The 16,529-nt window shown below is 40.0% G+C and overlaps 2 protein-coding genes and 1 long non-coding RNA gene across 5 annotated transcripts; 2 read left to right on the forward strand and 1 right to left on the reverse strand.

Moving 5' to 3' along the window:
• On the forward strand, positions 1 to 4,270 carry LOC115673905 (transcription factor MYB114-like). The gene is made up of 3 exons (XM_056320059.1): positions 1 to 284; positions 1,580 to 1,709; positions 3,770 to 4,270. The coding sequence occupies exons 1-3, from the start codon at positions 161 to 163 to the stop codon at positions 3,972 to 3,974; spliced, it is 459 nt and encodes a 152-aa protein (XP_056176034.1). The 5' UTR covers positions 1 to 160; the 3' UTR covers positions 3,975 to 4,270.
• Positions 4,271 to 9,781: 5,511 nt separating this feature from the next.
• On the forward strand, positions 9,782 to 10,403 carry LOC115673906 (uncharacterized). The gene is made up of 3 exons (XR_004004885.2): positions 9,782 to 9,913; positions 10,020 to 10,072; positions 10,153 to 10,403. It is a non-coding gene; the product is annotated as an uncharacterized LOC115673906 (long non-coding RNA).
• A 1,301-nt stretch (positions 10,404 to 11,704) lies between these two features.
• On the reverse strand, positions 11,705 to 14,842 carry LOC115673904 (ethylene response sensor 1-like). Of its 3 annotated transcripts, none has more exons than XM_056320058.1 (4): positions 14,757 to 14,842; positions 12,992 to 13,402; positions 12,568 to 12,695; positions 11,705 to 12,037 (listed from the first exon to the last, which is right to left on the reverse strand). In XM_056320058.1, the coding sequence occupies exons 2-4, from the start codon at positions 13,151 to 13,153 to the stop codon at positions 11,887 to 11,889; spliced, it is 441 nt and encodes a 146-aa protein (XP_056176033.1). In that variant the 5' UTR covers positions 13,154 to 13,402; positions 14,757 to 14,842; the 3' UTR covers positions 11,705 to 11,886. The 3 variants fall into 3 exon arrangements, with proteins under 3 accessions (XP_056176033.1, XP_030452028.1, XP_056176032.1); XM_030596168.2 differs by having other exon boundaries at positions 11,705 to 12,125; XM_056320057.1 differs by lacking the exon at positions 14,757 to 14,842 and adding an exon at positions 13,862 to 14,516 and having other exon boundaries at positions 11,705 to 12,125.
• Between the last annotated feature and the right edge of the window lie 1,687 nt (positions 14,843 to 16,529).

Here is a 16,529-nt window from a genome sequence, read left to right on the forward strand (position 1 = left end):
TTGTGAAAAGCGAAGGGGCACGTGGCTCCTAAAAGAACCGATGACAACGTTGGACTTCGAGTGTACTTAAAAACATGATCTGCAAACTGTTCAGGGATAGCTTCACACAGAGAGAGAGAGAGAGAGAGAGAGAGAGAGAGAGAGAGAGAGAGAGAGAGAGATGCAGAAAGGTTCGTTGCTCGGAGTGAGGAAAGGATCGTGGACGGAAGAGGAAGATGTCCTCTTGAGGAGCTGTATCCAAAGGTACGGAGAAGGAGCGTGGCATCGAGTTCCTCAGAGAGCAGGTACTGTATCATTGTATTTGAAGATTATTCTTGCTTTTTATTTGCATATATGTGCGCACGCATAAGTTTGTATGAGGATGGAGACCATTATTTTCTTGTAGCATCCGAATCCGTATAGCCCACTTGGATCTAAGCTTGGCAATTCGTGTCGGGTCATTATATTTGATTTTTGTCGAATATTCGTGTTATCACAATTCTTACTCCAGTGCAAAGTTTTTCTTTCGTTAAAATGAATGGATGTGTCATACGTCAGTTTCGAGATGATAGCATTAGGTCAGATCAAGTTTGACTTCTCTAAGTGAAACTTCTTGAGTTCTCCATTTTTATCAAGAAAAGCGACCCTGCTTGCAAACGATATATTTTATCTTTGTGCCAATTTAGTCCTACCGGTTAATTTTGGCCTGATTTTGCTGACGTGGAAGCCGGCCGGTCGCCGGCGCTGACGTGGACAATTTTTAATAGTATTTTAATATTCTTTTGAATTTTTTTTGAATTTTTTTCTTTGTTTTTTTCTCTCCCACCCTCCCTCCTCCAGCCGGTCGCCGGACCGGCGATCGGCCAGAGGCCAGCGAGGAGGTCAACCTCGCCTCTGGTGAGCCTCGTTGGCCATTGGCGAGGCTCGCCCTCGCCATGGCTGGTCGCGGCCTCTGGTGAGGGCGAGGGCTCGAGCCTCACCAGTGGCTGGGCGAGGTACGACCTCGCTGGATCTGGCGAGGTCGAGCCTCCCCAGTGGCTGGGCGAGGTACGACCTCGCTGGATCTGGCGAGGTCGAGCCTCGCCCAGCCATGGTGAGGCTCGCCTTAGCCGTCGCCGGCAAGGGCGAGCCTCGCCAGTGGTCGGCGAGGTTAACCTCGTAGGCCTCTGGCCGATCACCGGTTCGGCGACCGGCTAGAGGAGGTAGGGTGGGAGAGGAAAAAAAAAAGAAAAAGAAAAGAAAAGAATAAAAAATAAGTAAAAATTCAAAAAAACTATTAAAAATATTGTTAAAAGTGGTCCACGTCAGCGCCGGCAACCGGCTCGCCGGCTGCCACGTCAGCAAAATCCGGTCAAAATTAGCCGGAAAGACTGAATTGGCACAAAGACAAAAGGTTTATGACTCAATTGGCACCAAAAAAAGGTTTAAGACTCAGTTGGCATCAATGCAAAAGGTTTATGACTTTTTTGACACTTTTCCCCAGTACTATGTATACACATCAGCAGAGAGAGAGAGAGAGAGAGAGAGAGAGAGAGAGAGAGAGAGAGAGAGAGAGAGAAAGAGATTGCTGAGTTCACGTTCATTTTTCTTGAGCTTGTACGTTTGAATAGGTGCAGGAAGAGCTGCAGATTGAGGTGGTCGGACTATCTGAAGCCTAACATCAAGAGAGGGAAATTCCAAGACGATGAGGTCGATATGATCATCAAGCTTCACAAACTTCTTGGGAACAGGCGAGTACACATGCTAAGAAAAGGTCACATGTGAAGTGCATTAGTCCGTTTTAATAAAGTTACTTATATGGTGTTGAGCCTACCTACGTTATTCACGATAGCCTCACTCTCTTCCCGCTCCAAAAATTGATTAAGGGTTGCATCCATGGAAACAAACGACAACAGCAAGTATAAACTGTGTTAAGGATTAGGCATCCGATTTTATGAATGACCCTACTTGAAAAGGGAGATGTGTCTCCAACTTTGGCCTATGTGTGGACAATGTTGAGTCTCTCATACATATGCAAAACCATTTAGAGTGCATCTTGTGTCTGATGACCACCCCTAGATAGGACAAAGGAGGATACAAGGCCAATAAAGTCTGAAAGAATTACTACCACAAACTATCTGATAGGATTCTCTATGTGGGAAGAGACAATTTCTCTATTTCAGAAATGTTCAAAGGATTAGGTATGTTCGATAATTGATCTTGCCAGTGAAATGTGACCCATTAGATCCAACCGTCTAGATACTGTTTAGTATATATCACACATTCACCGATCATTAACCGAGTACTAGCAATGGTGCTCATTAGTCGTCGACTTCGGGAGGGATTGCTTACTAGTTGCATGGTGGTTTATATATTGTTCTTAGATCTAGTCACTCCCGATCATGGTTACAGGTATAAGAAACTCAAGAGATTATTTGTCTATGTAGATTCTGCTTATGTAGACCAAAAAACAGTAGATTGAGCTAAAATGCATTTCATTCTTAGGGCAGAAAACAAAAGCAGGAACTAACCTATCATTTTGCAATCCGCCAATTATTAGTTATACTATCATATGACAGGAAAAGTTAGTTTTACCGCAGTAGATTGAGTTCACTCTTGCATATGAGACAAGGTGAGCATTATAATCGTGAAGATTCTTACTTAGTGCCTCTTTGGTAACCGAATTATGTGCCGAAAACTAACAATTTAGCACTTAATAAGATTAAACTTGTTTAATAATCTTAATTAGGACATATTATAATTATTCAATTAAGTCATACATCTATTAATCTGGTAAGTAACGAAGGGATTACTTAATTTTCTTTTTTATCTGTCCTACTTTTGTTCTACCTCTTTGCAGAATATGTAAGTCTATCTCTATATCTGAAACTAAACGTCTCGACTCCACTCAATTTCTTTACCATTGAGTCGCGTGCCCAGTAGATGATTACTTAGTTCATTCAATAGAAAATTAATTTATGGAAATTAGAATGTTGCTCAATAGACTGATAAAACCTACCAATAATCGTCTTCTTTCTATGTTTGGTAAGAACAATCAATTTTTAATTATCATCAAACAATTATTAATTCTATTTTCATCATTAAGATTATGAACACTTAAAATTCAGCACTTAAAATTTTGGTTCACCCAACATACCCAAATCTTAGTCATTTTATCAACTTCACTAACATGGTTGCATTTGATATGGAGTAAAATCAGGCACCAACATATTGATTAGTTATGGCTCTGAAAGGTCATTTTTTCCACATTTAAAAGTATAATAGGTGAATCGTATCCTAAATTTCATTTTTTTTGTGCTTGATTTTGGCACTTAGTTTCTGAAATTTAAAGAATTTAATATAAAGGTGTTAATGGTGTACTCGTGCTAACATATTAGAAGAGAAAGAAACTAATAGCGGCGCAACTCGTAGATTGGAGAGAGCTTATGAAAGTTCCCATTCCTTGTTTTATGGAAACGCTCATTCTATCGGGATTGAACACTTATGGAAAGAAAAAGAAAGTACTGCCATGGATTGGTTCATTAGACTTCGGGGAACCTTAATTCGAAGGAAGATAAATTTAGTAGAAGAGATGGTGGAAAGGTGCTGAGTAGCAAATTCTCATCCTTAGCTCCACTTATTATAGTAAGCATGCTTAAATATTAAAATAAAGTGAGGTATACACACAAGCACCTAACGAGAGCTTTTCATAGCATTTGCTAAGATAAGCACATGAACCGGTATCCTTTATCGAACCAAACTTTCTTTCCTCCAAATGTAACATTTCGTTCGGTCGAAATTATTCATGTAGGTGGTCGCTAATAGCGGGGAGACTCCCGGGTCGAACTGCGAACGATGTGAAGAACTATTGGAACACCCATGCCCGGAAAATGATGACTTGCCAAGGGAAGCCGGAGAACGAGAAACCCCAAGATTTGGTGAAAGTTGAAGTCATAAAGCCTCGCCCCACGGACCATCTCAAAGAACCTGTCTTCCTTGGGGGCCGAAGCCTGTAGGAAGTCGAACGAGTCCCGAGAGCCGTGCGACCACGACGTGCCTCCAAACAGAAGCCTCTGGATCGATGATGACTTTGAACCGCGTTTGGAGACGATGGAGGCATCGTTGGATTGTTGGAGCGGACTCTCCTTCGACGTAGAAAGCATCTGGGACTGGGCTTGCTGAAAGCTAGTAAGAAGAGATGGTGACCTAGTGGGGTTCGGTTTAGAAATAATATGACAGGCTCTTGCCGGGTGCTTGGATATTCCTTATGCATGTGTTGCCTTCATATGCTTGTGGTTTGTATGACTTCGTACGTGCATGTGTTGCCTTCATATGCTTGTGGTTTGTATGACTTCGTACGTGGGAGAACCAAGTAGTGTGTGTCCTGCACTTATGCGCGTGTTCCTTTCATATGCCAGTGGTATGTATAACTGCGTACATGGGAGAATAATGACTTCCAGAACATTAACGGTGAATTTACGTCCTTTGAAAACATACTTTGGCGACGTTTCCAATAAAACGTCCCATTTGCATGCAATTACATGGTTTTCAGAATATCGACTGTGATTTTTAACGTTTGAGAACATACTCTCGATATTCTTCTGGTAAGAGACTACCAAATTCCACCGTACCATAAGTAGAAACTTTTGGTTAAAACCCTTCATCTGCATTTAAGTTTCTGGTCTGTCTCGAATGGCGTTGAAGGACACAATTTCTCAAGAAAAAACGACGTGAAAGTTGGCTGAACAAAGAAGAGGAATTACAGCGACCAGATTTCTACCGCAACAGAAGAGAAAATGTTCATAAAGAATCTGGTTTCGGCTTTCGCGTTGGTGCTCAAGGGTATAAATGATCTGAAGGCCGGTACTAAGCATGCAAAGAAACAAACAGAAGAAGTGACAGACATAAGCTTGTTGAACTGATTTCATAGCTTGAGAAGAACATAGGATGGTCTGTCTTGATCTTATTTTGAATGAATGCCGATAAACAAAACATTTCGTGCAGAAAGTTGGAGAAACGATGTAGGATTTAAAGGGGACAGAAGGGAAAAAGAAGAACAGATGAATAGGAGGAAATAGTAGTAAAACTAGCAAAACGATTTTGTCGTCTTCATCATCTGTATATTTCCACAACTATAATCAGGGATGGCGCTTCAATTATGGAAAGTGGATGCAAGTGCCGCCACTGAATTTTCTAAATTTCATAAGTAGTATGTTGCTCTTTTGAGAAAAATTGGATTTTCTCTAATAATCATGCTCTTGGCCTTACTGGACAATTTAATAGGCTGACTTTGAACCCTCGTTCTTGTTCCGAGTTAACAGTGTCAGATTACAGTGACAAGAAAATCCAAACCTCGGACAACGATAATACGTCTCTCTCTCTCTCTCTCTCTCTCTCTCTCTCTCTCTCACACACACACACACACACAGAGAAGTTAATTTATGTCCTTGTTGATGGGAGTCTAGTTGTTTATGACTGTTTATAGGTGGGTTTGTTTCTGTTGAAACAAAAAATTGCCCAAGTTCCTGAACGTCGACTTGCCGAGCAAGACATGATTGAGGTAAAATTTACTAAATCCTCTAGGTCGGCAACTATAGATAATCGACAAAAGCAATGAGAAGTTGCCGATAAGTGATATAAGAGAAAATTACTAAGTGGTGAGCCACGAGTATTGGTTAATGAGATTTGGTTCAGTCGACAAGGGAAACAAAGTTGAAATAAAGATCGATGGATGAAGAACAAGATAAGTGTTCAAGTCACGATAACAATAATTTCAGCTACATTTATAATGACCCATTCAATCATGAAGCCAGCACACGATCATCAAATCGTGGGGTCATAAATCTTGAAAGCTACAAATGATAGCGGCCTACAAGTACAGGTTGTTACAAGCGTAAGGAAGAGGAGTTGCAAGCTACAAAAGAAACGGTCAACGTGGGACGGGTGATAAAGTCATGATTGTCGAACGGTGGGTCTTTTGATAACCATTTGTACATACATATTGTTAAATTCTAGGAGTCACGCAAGAAGTTATTTATTTATTCATTTATTTTTAACTACTTATAACCATCGGTAGTAGCTATAAGCATTGGAATTGTAATTTGATTTTTTTTTTCGGAAAAATTTCTGAGAATTTCTTTTCTTAAGAGCTATTTTTATTATTTGAATATTTTTTAATTTTGAAATTTTGAAATTTTTTTATGGATTTTTGGATTTTCATATTTTTTTGTATTTTCCTGAATTTTTTACATTTTTTGTAGATTTTCTGAAAATTTTTGAATTTTTATGAATTTTGCAGAAATTTTCCAATTTTATTAAGTTTTCTGAATTTCCGAAAAATTTTGAATTTTCTGAAATTTTTACTGAATTTTCAAATTTTTTAGAAATTTTCTGAATTTTCTAGTTTTTATGAATTTCTGAATTTTTCTGAATTTTTTTAAATTTTCTAGATTTTTTTAAAATATTTTTCATTTCTTTTATTTTTTAAAATTTTCCCGTCGAGGATTAAACTAGACCGGCCGGTGCTCCGACGAGCACAGCGCCGAAACGACGTCGTTTCCATGGTATTTCGCTTTGGTGTTTCATCAAACAGGTGGTCAACGTGATTTTGGGTTTTGAGTTATCAAGGCCGTCGGTTTGAACCAAATTTCGACAACCTTCCGATCATTTCCGACATCAATTCTTGATGATATACTAACTCCATATTGTCCTCTAGCCATTCAACTCATTCAGTTCGTCGCCGGACCATCGCCGACTGGCGAAAAACTGACCTAAAAAGCTTAAACCTAAAAAAATGATCAACTCTGTTTTAAAGGTATTCAGCTCACTAGATTAATCGCCCTAACCATTTAGTTCGACCCAAATCATTATCAAAATATCAATCAAAGTGAGAAAACTACTAACTTGGGTGATCTATGATCACAGGAGGAGCTCCGGCGAAGATCAGGAACTCCGGCGAGGTGGTTTCAATGTTGGATTGACTCGGTTTATCCCATTTAACAATTCAAATGCAATCAAACAACACAAAATGTGATCAGAAACATGTTCTGAGCATTAAGAAACTCAAAATCATAAAAAAATTACACGATCAAGCATGGTAAAGCTCAAATGCATAATATGGAATTTTGTAAAAACTGTGATCATGACTGAACTTTACCTCTTTTGTTTGAGCTTAATTTTGAATTTCCAAACCGAACGGCAACTGTAGAGTTCTTCCCTATCACCTGAACTTCAAGACGGTGGCTTTGGCTTCGCCGGAGTAGCTCTGGACACGCCGACCGAGCTTGATTTTGGCGTTGGCAACTAGCTCCGGCACAATTTTTCCAGGTGAGGAGGTTCACCGTCGGAGCCGATTTGCCGACGTTTTTCTCGCCGGAAAAACACTGATCACTTGGTCCTTCGAACCTCAACACACCTCCGTCGCTCAGACTCTCTCTTTCTCTCTCTAACTTTCTCTTTCTCTCTCTCTAGAATATCGTCGAACATCTGGCCTCCACGGATAATGATTTTTTCCTCTATTTGTAGTTCGATTTCTTGCCCAAAGTTGGTTATCAACGATTCCAAATCGGTTAGATCGAATCTCCGATGCCAATTGAAGATTTTCCAGCTGGAATCGGAGATTAACATGTGCTCATTTGGCTGGATTAAGTTGCCGAAGAGGAGGGCACGAGCTGATTTTTTTGAGTTTAGAATGCCTTAAGGAGTCGGGTGAGGAAGGAAACCAACCCGGGTCAGGTCGGGTCGACCCGGGTTGGTCTAAAATCACAAATTAAGCCTAATTTTGACCCAATTTTTCAGATTTAATCTCAAAATTGAATTCCTTGGAACATTTTGCATCAAAACATGAGATTTGCCCTAATTTTTGTCACAATTAAACCAAAAATTCCCAAATTTTAAAATCTGGGTCACTTGGGGTCTATTCAATCCGGTACTTAAATGACCTGATTGAGCAAAATTGATGCCAAAATTGGATTACCCATTACTGATTAACCTTAGAAATGATGGTCTCATGATTCGACAATTTCAAATTAATAATGATCCCTAATTTGGGCTAAAAATCCCTAATTTTCAATTGGATTTTGGGGCTTTTTGATTTCTTTGGTAAATTGTGCAATTGGACCGACCATTATATAATTCAAGGTACTAGGATCATATGTTGTGAGACATTATAGCCTAGAAATGACTAGAAATGACTCAATTGAATTTTTTATTCAATTTGGGCTTGTTTTTACCCAATTTTGGGAAAAACACATTCCCAATTGAAATTTTCTAAAATTGACACTGTATTAATGAAATTAGATTTAAAAGAAGACTATGACTATTTTTATGGAATTTTGTACTCCATTTGCTATTTTTCTTGATTTTCTCTCTTATTTTGACCAAAAGAAATTAAAGAAAAATTTCAAGAAAATTTTAAAAAATTTATTTTTGGTTTAGAAATAGGTTCCTAACCTTGGCCAAGGTTCCTAATCCTAATTTTGTGATTTTTGAAATTTTTTGAAAAATGAGCTAAAAATCAGGTGTCAACAAAGATCAACTTAAGTAGATGATGATTTAGCTAGACATTTCAGCAACGCATTTCTTCAACTTTTACAGGGTGATTATGCCTTTTGTAATTAACAAGCAAAAATGAGAATCTTAGAGTTTTCACTCAATCTGATAAGACAAGTGTATCCATTGAATCAATGTAGATGTGGATAGGATACACTTGAACTATGCCTTCCGTTTCTCTTGTATATGTAAATTTGGGTGTAAAGCTTACATCACAAATTTCCTATATGTAAGTTTGCCCATCTACTTTCTTTGATTTTACTTTCATTGTCCCTGAAATGTTTCATACATGATAATCCAGGATCTCCTGCATGCATTGAAATGTTGCTCGAAGTCTAATGATGCGATTCACTATGCACAATATGCGAGTACTTTTATCGTTTCTTTAATTAGCATTAAGATATCATCGGAAGTTTGTGGACAATAACACAAACTCCAATGTTTAGTACCACTAATATTTGCACTAAAAACTTAATAATTCCTTGGTGTGATATCTCTGTAACACTAGGTTTCGAGGTGGGAAGAAATGCCTGCTGTTGAATGTGCTCATTTGTCGCGGGAGAAACAGGCAATTTTTTACTCTTCCTTTTATTGCCAAAGTTCAATATCCTGATCATTTCTCTAGTGAGAAATCCAAAATATAGGATGTATTTGCGAGCAATGTACTACAACTTATTTGGGCTACTATGTTTATTTGTTGGGCTTATCTGCAAACAATACACAGTCTTGAGTGGATGTACCGATGTACCAGTAGAGTCGCATCTTAGTGGAACTCAAAGCTTAGAAATAGTAGCCACAATGAATTTGTTAGATGTTAACTTGTAAATTGTGTTGTCTGGGTGGCTGGCTTTGCTACTTTGTCCAATTGAAAATCATTGGATATCTAATCTAATGAATCAATAGTTGATTGTTTGTGTTGGTTGGGGAGCACTTCTGCTATGGTTAGTGTGGTTAAAGCCAATATTCAATGTGATCGGAGGCTCATTCATGATTGAAGGTATTTCGACTTACCATTGTCTTAGCCAGTTCATAAAATGGGCAAAGTTATTTTTGATATATAAGGTCATTGTCTTCTTTAGCCTTTGGAAAATATCCAATATGCAGCTTTAGTGATCGGAGGCTCATTCATGATTGAAGGTATTTCGACTTACCATTTGTTTTGGGCTACTACTTATAATGAAATCATTGGTATTTTGACTTACCATTTAGTGATTGGAGGCTCATTCACCTATAATATTTGTTCGGTGATGTGCAGATCAAGAATGATCTGAAGTTGTCAACTGGTATGAAGTATTAGTGTGAAGTTTCAAGATTGATCTGAAGGAACAAGTTCGTATGGCGTTGTCTCACAATTTAGTATTTGGGTCCAGAATGCATGAACTCGTGCATTTATTGAACATGATTGGTTTTGATTCAAGCTAGCAAAATTACAAGCTCTACTATACTAGACTGAAAATGTATTTATGTATCATAGGTGGATTCTAAATTGATTCCCTTGTCTAATTGAACAGGGACCTGGTGAGAAGCCAGCAGCACCACCACCAGCTACAGCACCTGCAGCCGAGTAAGTATATGCAACAAAATGGGCAGATTTCTCTTTATCCACAGTTGGATTTATCTGAGAGAATTTTATTTGGCTTTCAGGGTACCGAAGAAGGCAAAGAAGTGAGACCCATGATGAAGAACACCAAAGAGAACACAAATTTTGGTGTTCCTTGTGTCTTTAGTAACTATGTTAGATTATTTTTGGCTACTTCTTTCTATTTGTTCTGGAACTTACTGTTTCATCTGGTAGAAAGACGGAGTCTGATGATTTTCAAAGTTCTATTTAGATCCTTGTCTTTCCAATTATTATCGTGGATTTCATTCTTTTAGTGTTGCACTTAATTTGAATACCTGGGTATAGCTGTTTTTCTCTGATTCATCCTTACTCACTTCGTTAGATCCATCTGTGCGCATTATCAATTTGTATGAATGAAGTTTCTCTTTTGAAAAAGAGAGAGTGGCAGGATTGGAAGCCGGTACACCCATATGTCGTAGAATGGTGCATTACCTATAACAGTTACATTTGTCATGACCAGAGTCGAAAATGATCACAATTCGTGGTGTTCTATGACCATGTGGGGGTTTATCTTGCGTCAGAATAAGCAAAGCTGATATTGTTTGGCATACTTCAGGTAAAAAGCGTTATGTTGCTTAAAACAGGCAAGCACCGTGTGTTAATCTTGTTTATCAAGAAAATTGACCCAAAAAACGATTATGTTTTGAATTAAGGTCCGCATCTAGAGTGGAAGATGGGAAATTCTTTGTTGGGACTTAACAAAATGACCAGCTGGATGAAAAATTTAGCATCCTGTTCGGGATAAGGAGGTCTGTTTCCACAAGTTAGAGCATCGTCTCGCCTAATCTCTAGCATAGGTGAAATCTTAGTTTTGAATAAGGTCGCATGAACAAGGGTTGCACTAGTCTCAAATGCTTTCTTGAGCAAAAGAAAGCTACTGGCAGATATCAAGTTGTGTTAATCAATCCAAATTTGTTGCAAAAAAAACTCTGGACTTCGTCAAATTCATATTTTGCCCAGAAAATGGAGAGTTCCTCTAAACAAAGCTTCCATCGCATATAAATTGAGTGAGAGGCTCTTGTGAAAAGCTTGAGATATCATTCGCAAAAATTAGGCCAGTAATTCCAAGAGCTGCTCGTGCTACCTTCAATCCTGCCGTCCCCCAACCCCCCGCCCGGAAAGAAAAAGGCAAAGAACAACAATAATAATAATAGTTATTGCTATTATAATACTAACAAATTTGCAGAATGAGAGTGATTTGGTAATACATCTTGCTAATAACTCTTAAAGCGCATGTTAATCATTGCTCCGCACATAGAGAATGTGAATTTCCATCATTGGGAATCATCCCAAACTATACAAGAGTGCATCAAGGACCTGGTTCCTAGGACTATGCAGGGCCAATGCAGACGCAAGAAAACTGAGAGTGCAGGGATCAACGGATATTCTACTGGAACAGTCGAAAGTTATACTCACAAGATTGCTTGGACACTTGCGTCGGGTCCCTCGCATTCTAGCGAATTCATCCCAATCCGCCTACGTTAGTATATGACAATTACTGGATCATACAAAAACTTTTTTACTTACAAAAAAATAGAAGGGCCTGAACAATTACTGGATCATACAAATACGACTTCTTACTCGCAACCTCGAGACCTCTCTAATCAAGACATAAAGTTGATGCTTTGAAGTATCACTCAAGTATAAGATGTGCATGCCTCCAAGATGAAGAGAGATTACGCAGTTAGTACCCATTTTTCACCTGAACGATATCTTGGGAAGACCTCGTTGGGATATGCCAACTTGCATTCGAGACTTCAAAAACTTCTTTGATACTGGGAGTTAGAGGGGACCGTTCTGTCAGTATCTCTGTGAGGTTTGTGCCGAGCAAAATTGGCACAAACCATGACTAGACTGAGCTCTATGTGTGATCTTGTGTGCTGCCGAGTCATTTGCATTGCTGCATTTCTGTAGTTTGCCAATAAAAGTGTCGTCGGTGCCCTTGTCGTGGCGTTCACTCTCGATGGATATGTGACCTCCCATGAGATTTATAAATCTAAAATCATGAAAAGGAGAGTGGGCGAGATCTCATATCACAAAACCAAGATAATGCAATTTCATCCGGTGGCTTGCAAACTTTAGTAGACAAAAGGGTCGAGAAAATTATCTCTGAGTGTCCAAAAGGGGTCAGAAAACTAAAATAGTAACCACTGCAAATAAATCAATCCACAACCTCGCAGGTTGCTATTTGATATTATGCTTCGAGAAGCATAAAATTTAAGGTTCAAAGATCCATAGATCTTTCCTGACTCAACTGAACTCATTTGAAGCCCTCCCAAGGTTGGACATTCTGACTCACGGTTCAGTGTGCATGAGACAATAGGGCTTCATATGCTTGAGGAACTAGCAATCAGTAAAGCGTCCAAAGGACCATATATGCTTACACAAGAAAAGAAAGTTGCAATTTGAGCAAAAGCGTTAAGCAGTGTGCAATCTACCTTTTGCAAATGGCAAGTCCAAGTCCTACACCGCCACTACCTCGATTAGATCCACTTCGAGGATGAATAAATCTGGTAAATATTTGAGAAATATCTTGTGGCTGTATGCCACAGCCAGAGTCCTTAACCTGTTATGAGAATCCAAGTCAGTTGCGTCATTAAGACAATGATAAGACAGATCGATTTTTGCAAAAGATAGCCATGTTTTCTGATATGGTATGCGCTGTAATTCAAATTTATCAGTGCAAGAGAACGTGAAGCAGAGCAATATATAGCAAGCCTAGAGAGAGAGAGAGAGAGAGAGAGAGAGAGAGAGAGAGAGAGAGAGAGAGAGAGAGAGAGAGAGAGAGATGAAGATAAGGAGTTTTGCTCAAAAGGACAATCTATACATGCTAAATGAAGTTAAACTGCAAAAGCCATCAACCTGCACTCTCAGGTAGAAGTGGGCATTGCTAAAGACTGGATGGAAATCGGGTGGTTGCCACTCCGCTAATGACTCTGGTTTTGCAATGGAAGCTACAACTGATACGTAGCCTTGCTTTGTGAACTTCACCGCATTCCCAATTATATTTAGCACAGTTTGCATAAGGCGTCATTAAGACAATGAATTCTTTCGTCATTTTAGAGTCATCCTTTCATCAAAAAGTTTGAAGACAAGGTCGATCTCGGGATTCTCTAACGTGCACAAATGCTTCAGAGAATGAATAAATGAGACCGGCATATCATTCTGAGTATGGAAATACTCACCAGGGCTATTGTTAGGCAAGTCAGTCCAATAATGCTGGACAACCTTCATTTCTGATACCTTGATCAGCTCGAGAAGAGCTTGATTAACCTGAACATGAGCATAGCTTCAATCCATCTTTTGCAGTTCAACAATCAAGCCCAAACAATTATATCAACTTGTATGACCAAAATACCGAAATAGTTTGATGTGATTCCCTCATTTTTGAGAAACTCTGGACTGCAATAATATGTTCAAAAGCCGCATCTAAAAACCTCTCAAGTCTGAATAAACTTTACGAATTCCTTCTGATCTCAATTCATACACACAACAAGTCAATTGAAAGAATTAAAGTATATCCATTTCATTGATAATTAGCACAAAACCTATAAGCACTAAGATAACCGTCTAGAATGATTTCATCCAACTTATTCACATGTTTGTCCAGTGCACTCCGAAAACCTAATTGCCCTCTATAAATTATCATGGAGCAAGCATGTAGTAGTGCCAGAAAAACTGCCCTCTAAAAAAACAGTATCTAGCTTTCCAATTATTGTTCAAATAAACTACCTCTTTAGTCCTCTCATGACTCACTAGGTGCCCTCCATCAAGCTCTATCATTCTAGCAACAGGCTTTAATTTCTCTACCAGACTCCTTGCATGGCATATTTGAGCAACAACGTCATGCCTGCATACAACAAGGTAAACATACAGCAAAATCGCCAACATTTTGCCAAATGACACTGATTTCAATCGAATATAATAGAGAAATCTTAATCATCTCTGAAGTAGAATTACACTGTTTGCAACAAGCATTTGTAACTGTCGGAGGAAATTTAGAGTTGAGAGAACGACACTCAAACCATTCCACTAAATCAGGAACTAATACTTCTTTACAGTGATAACTGCTTCTTTCGAATCACCTATATATCTTGGTTGGTCCTCGTGAAAATGTGATGAATGAACAACCTGTCTGTAAAGTACTGAACAGCGAACACCCACACAAACAAATAGTTCTTTTAGTGATAAAAGAAACCGGGAAGAACATTCTTTCCCCTTTTAGTTTGCATGGAGAAAAATGTCAATCTCTATTCAAAGGAAGGACCATCGCATACTGAAATGGATGCAATACCTTTGGGAAACATTCATAACCTCCACCAGTCACATTGAGCAACCCTAAAGATAAAACTCTGTTGGGCACCATGGCAGCCAACTTGCAAGCAATCATAGCTCCTGTTTTGACAGCCAAAGAGGGCAGTTAGTCACCTTGAAACAAACAGGAACCCGATCTGGACTCACAGGCAGACATGTCATGGATGCGATTTTTAGTTCGTTATTAAGTTTAAAAAACTGGCTAGATAAATCCAGGCATCCAGAAATTGCAATCAGAATGGTTGTTTCAGTTTCTCATATGAACCACAGAGCCAAATAAGCATCCATGAAATTTGGGTCATTCAAAACTCACCCATTGAATGGCCAATGACATGGGCTCTTTCCCCTCCCATGTGATCGAGTACAGCAATCGCATCTTTCGCCATAATCTTCGTCCTGCTCCAGAAATCACATCGAAAGTCAAAGTCAATTTTCGTTAAAAAGTTTTTGGAACAGCACCAAACTATCATCAAACTAAAAGACTAGGAAAGCCATCCAATGTCCACGATTAGTCCAAGGAAAGCTGAAGCTCCATTTCAGCTATGCACCAACTGGCAACCATTCTCCTGTGCATACGCTCCCGATTCAAGAAACTCCACGAAGCAGAACACACTCAAACGAACTAGAAAGCTCACGGTATGCGTCCATCGGACTCACGTGTACTCCGACTTGTCCGCGGGTACGGAGAACCGGCCCGTGCCGCGATTGTCGAACGCGCACACCTTGACCCCACCAGCACGACCACCAGCGCCAGCTCCTCCGCCGAGGGCTTGCCAAAGGGGCTTCGGGAGGAGACGGCGGAGGCGCGGTTCGTCACAGAGAGCCGAGCGGAGCCGTTTCTCGGGACAGAGAGAGAAGGGCAGAGGACGAATCGCCATTGGGGGGCTTCGGAGGCGACGGCGTAGGCGGAGGCGGCCGCGTGGTCGGGATCTGAGCCACCGATGGGCCCCGGGAGGCGACGGCGGAGGCAACCGGCGGAGGTGGAGGTGCGGTCCACAAAAAGAGCCGCGCTTCACGAAGGAAAGTGAGAGAAAGCAGATGGGCTTTCTGGAAGGGGACGGCGGAGGCAACCGGCGTAGGCGCGGCGGGTTCACGACCGAAGGAGGCAAAGTCGCGGACAGAGGAAGAGGAGGTCAGGAGCGGGAGAAATTTGAGCGGGAGGAGTGAGGGAGAGAGCAACCAGGTGAAAAGTGAATATTTGAGCAGTAGCGGCGAAGCTAACGGAGGATGAGAGAGAAGGAAAAAGGTCAGATTTTTTAATAAATTTGATCTGTGGGGCTCGCTTCCTACGTGTCACGCGTTCCGTGAAGTTATGTATTGCCTACGTGGAGTGTTCCACTCGGGGCAATATTTTTCTCCTAAAGGTGAGACAAGGTATCTCATCATTGCCGGAAGGCCCCCTTCAATAAATGCCATGGTCTGGATGTCCACCGTGCGTGAAGGGTGAAGGGGATAGCTGTCTCCGTTGCGCCTTGTAAAAGTATACCATCTCATTTATTTTCAACAGAAAACAACAAATCTCTCACATGATATGTGGCTGAAGAACAAATCTCTCTCCTATGGCCAAACTTAAATGAAACCCATTCGCAGTTTGTGAGAGTTAAAGAAATTAATGTTGTAACCCTTATACTGCTTCTTTCTTCTACGTATGCAGATAGAATCAAAGTTGGAAGCAAAAAAAAAATCGAAGACCTCATGAAAGTCCAAAATGGACTTAAATTATTCGTATATATGCTTTGGATCATGTCTATTCGATAGGCTCAAAGTTGAGATATAATTTTAATAAACTGGAATGGAGTGTCGGTCAAAGTGGGTTGACTCGATGTATTCTTCAATGTCCTTTGAAGGTGGATCGGTTTTCTAATGGATTTGATGGGAGAGAAGGAAGCAGGCTTAGGAAAGGCGGAGTATAGATTTACGAGAGGAAGTTGAGTAGTGGAGATCTTCCATCTTCGTTGAGGTAGGAAACCTCATAAAAATAATCGATCTTAGAGGAAGTAGATTTACGGAATGGGATTGGAGAGTCTAAAATAACAGGGGCATCGACATATACAGGAGTAGTACTTTCTATAGATTCGGTCATGAT

Source organism: Syzygium oleosum, unplaced genomic scaffold (assembly GCF_021117445.2).
Source record: "Syzygium oleosum isolate NSW1041296 unplaced genomic scaffold, Sole_v2.1 Sole_v2.19, whole genome shotgun sequence".
Classification (NCBI taxonomy): Eukaryota; Viridiplantae; Streptophyta; class Magnoliopsida; order Myrtales; family Myrtaceae; genus Syzygium; species Syzygium oleosum.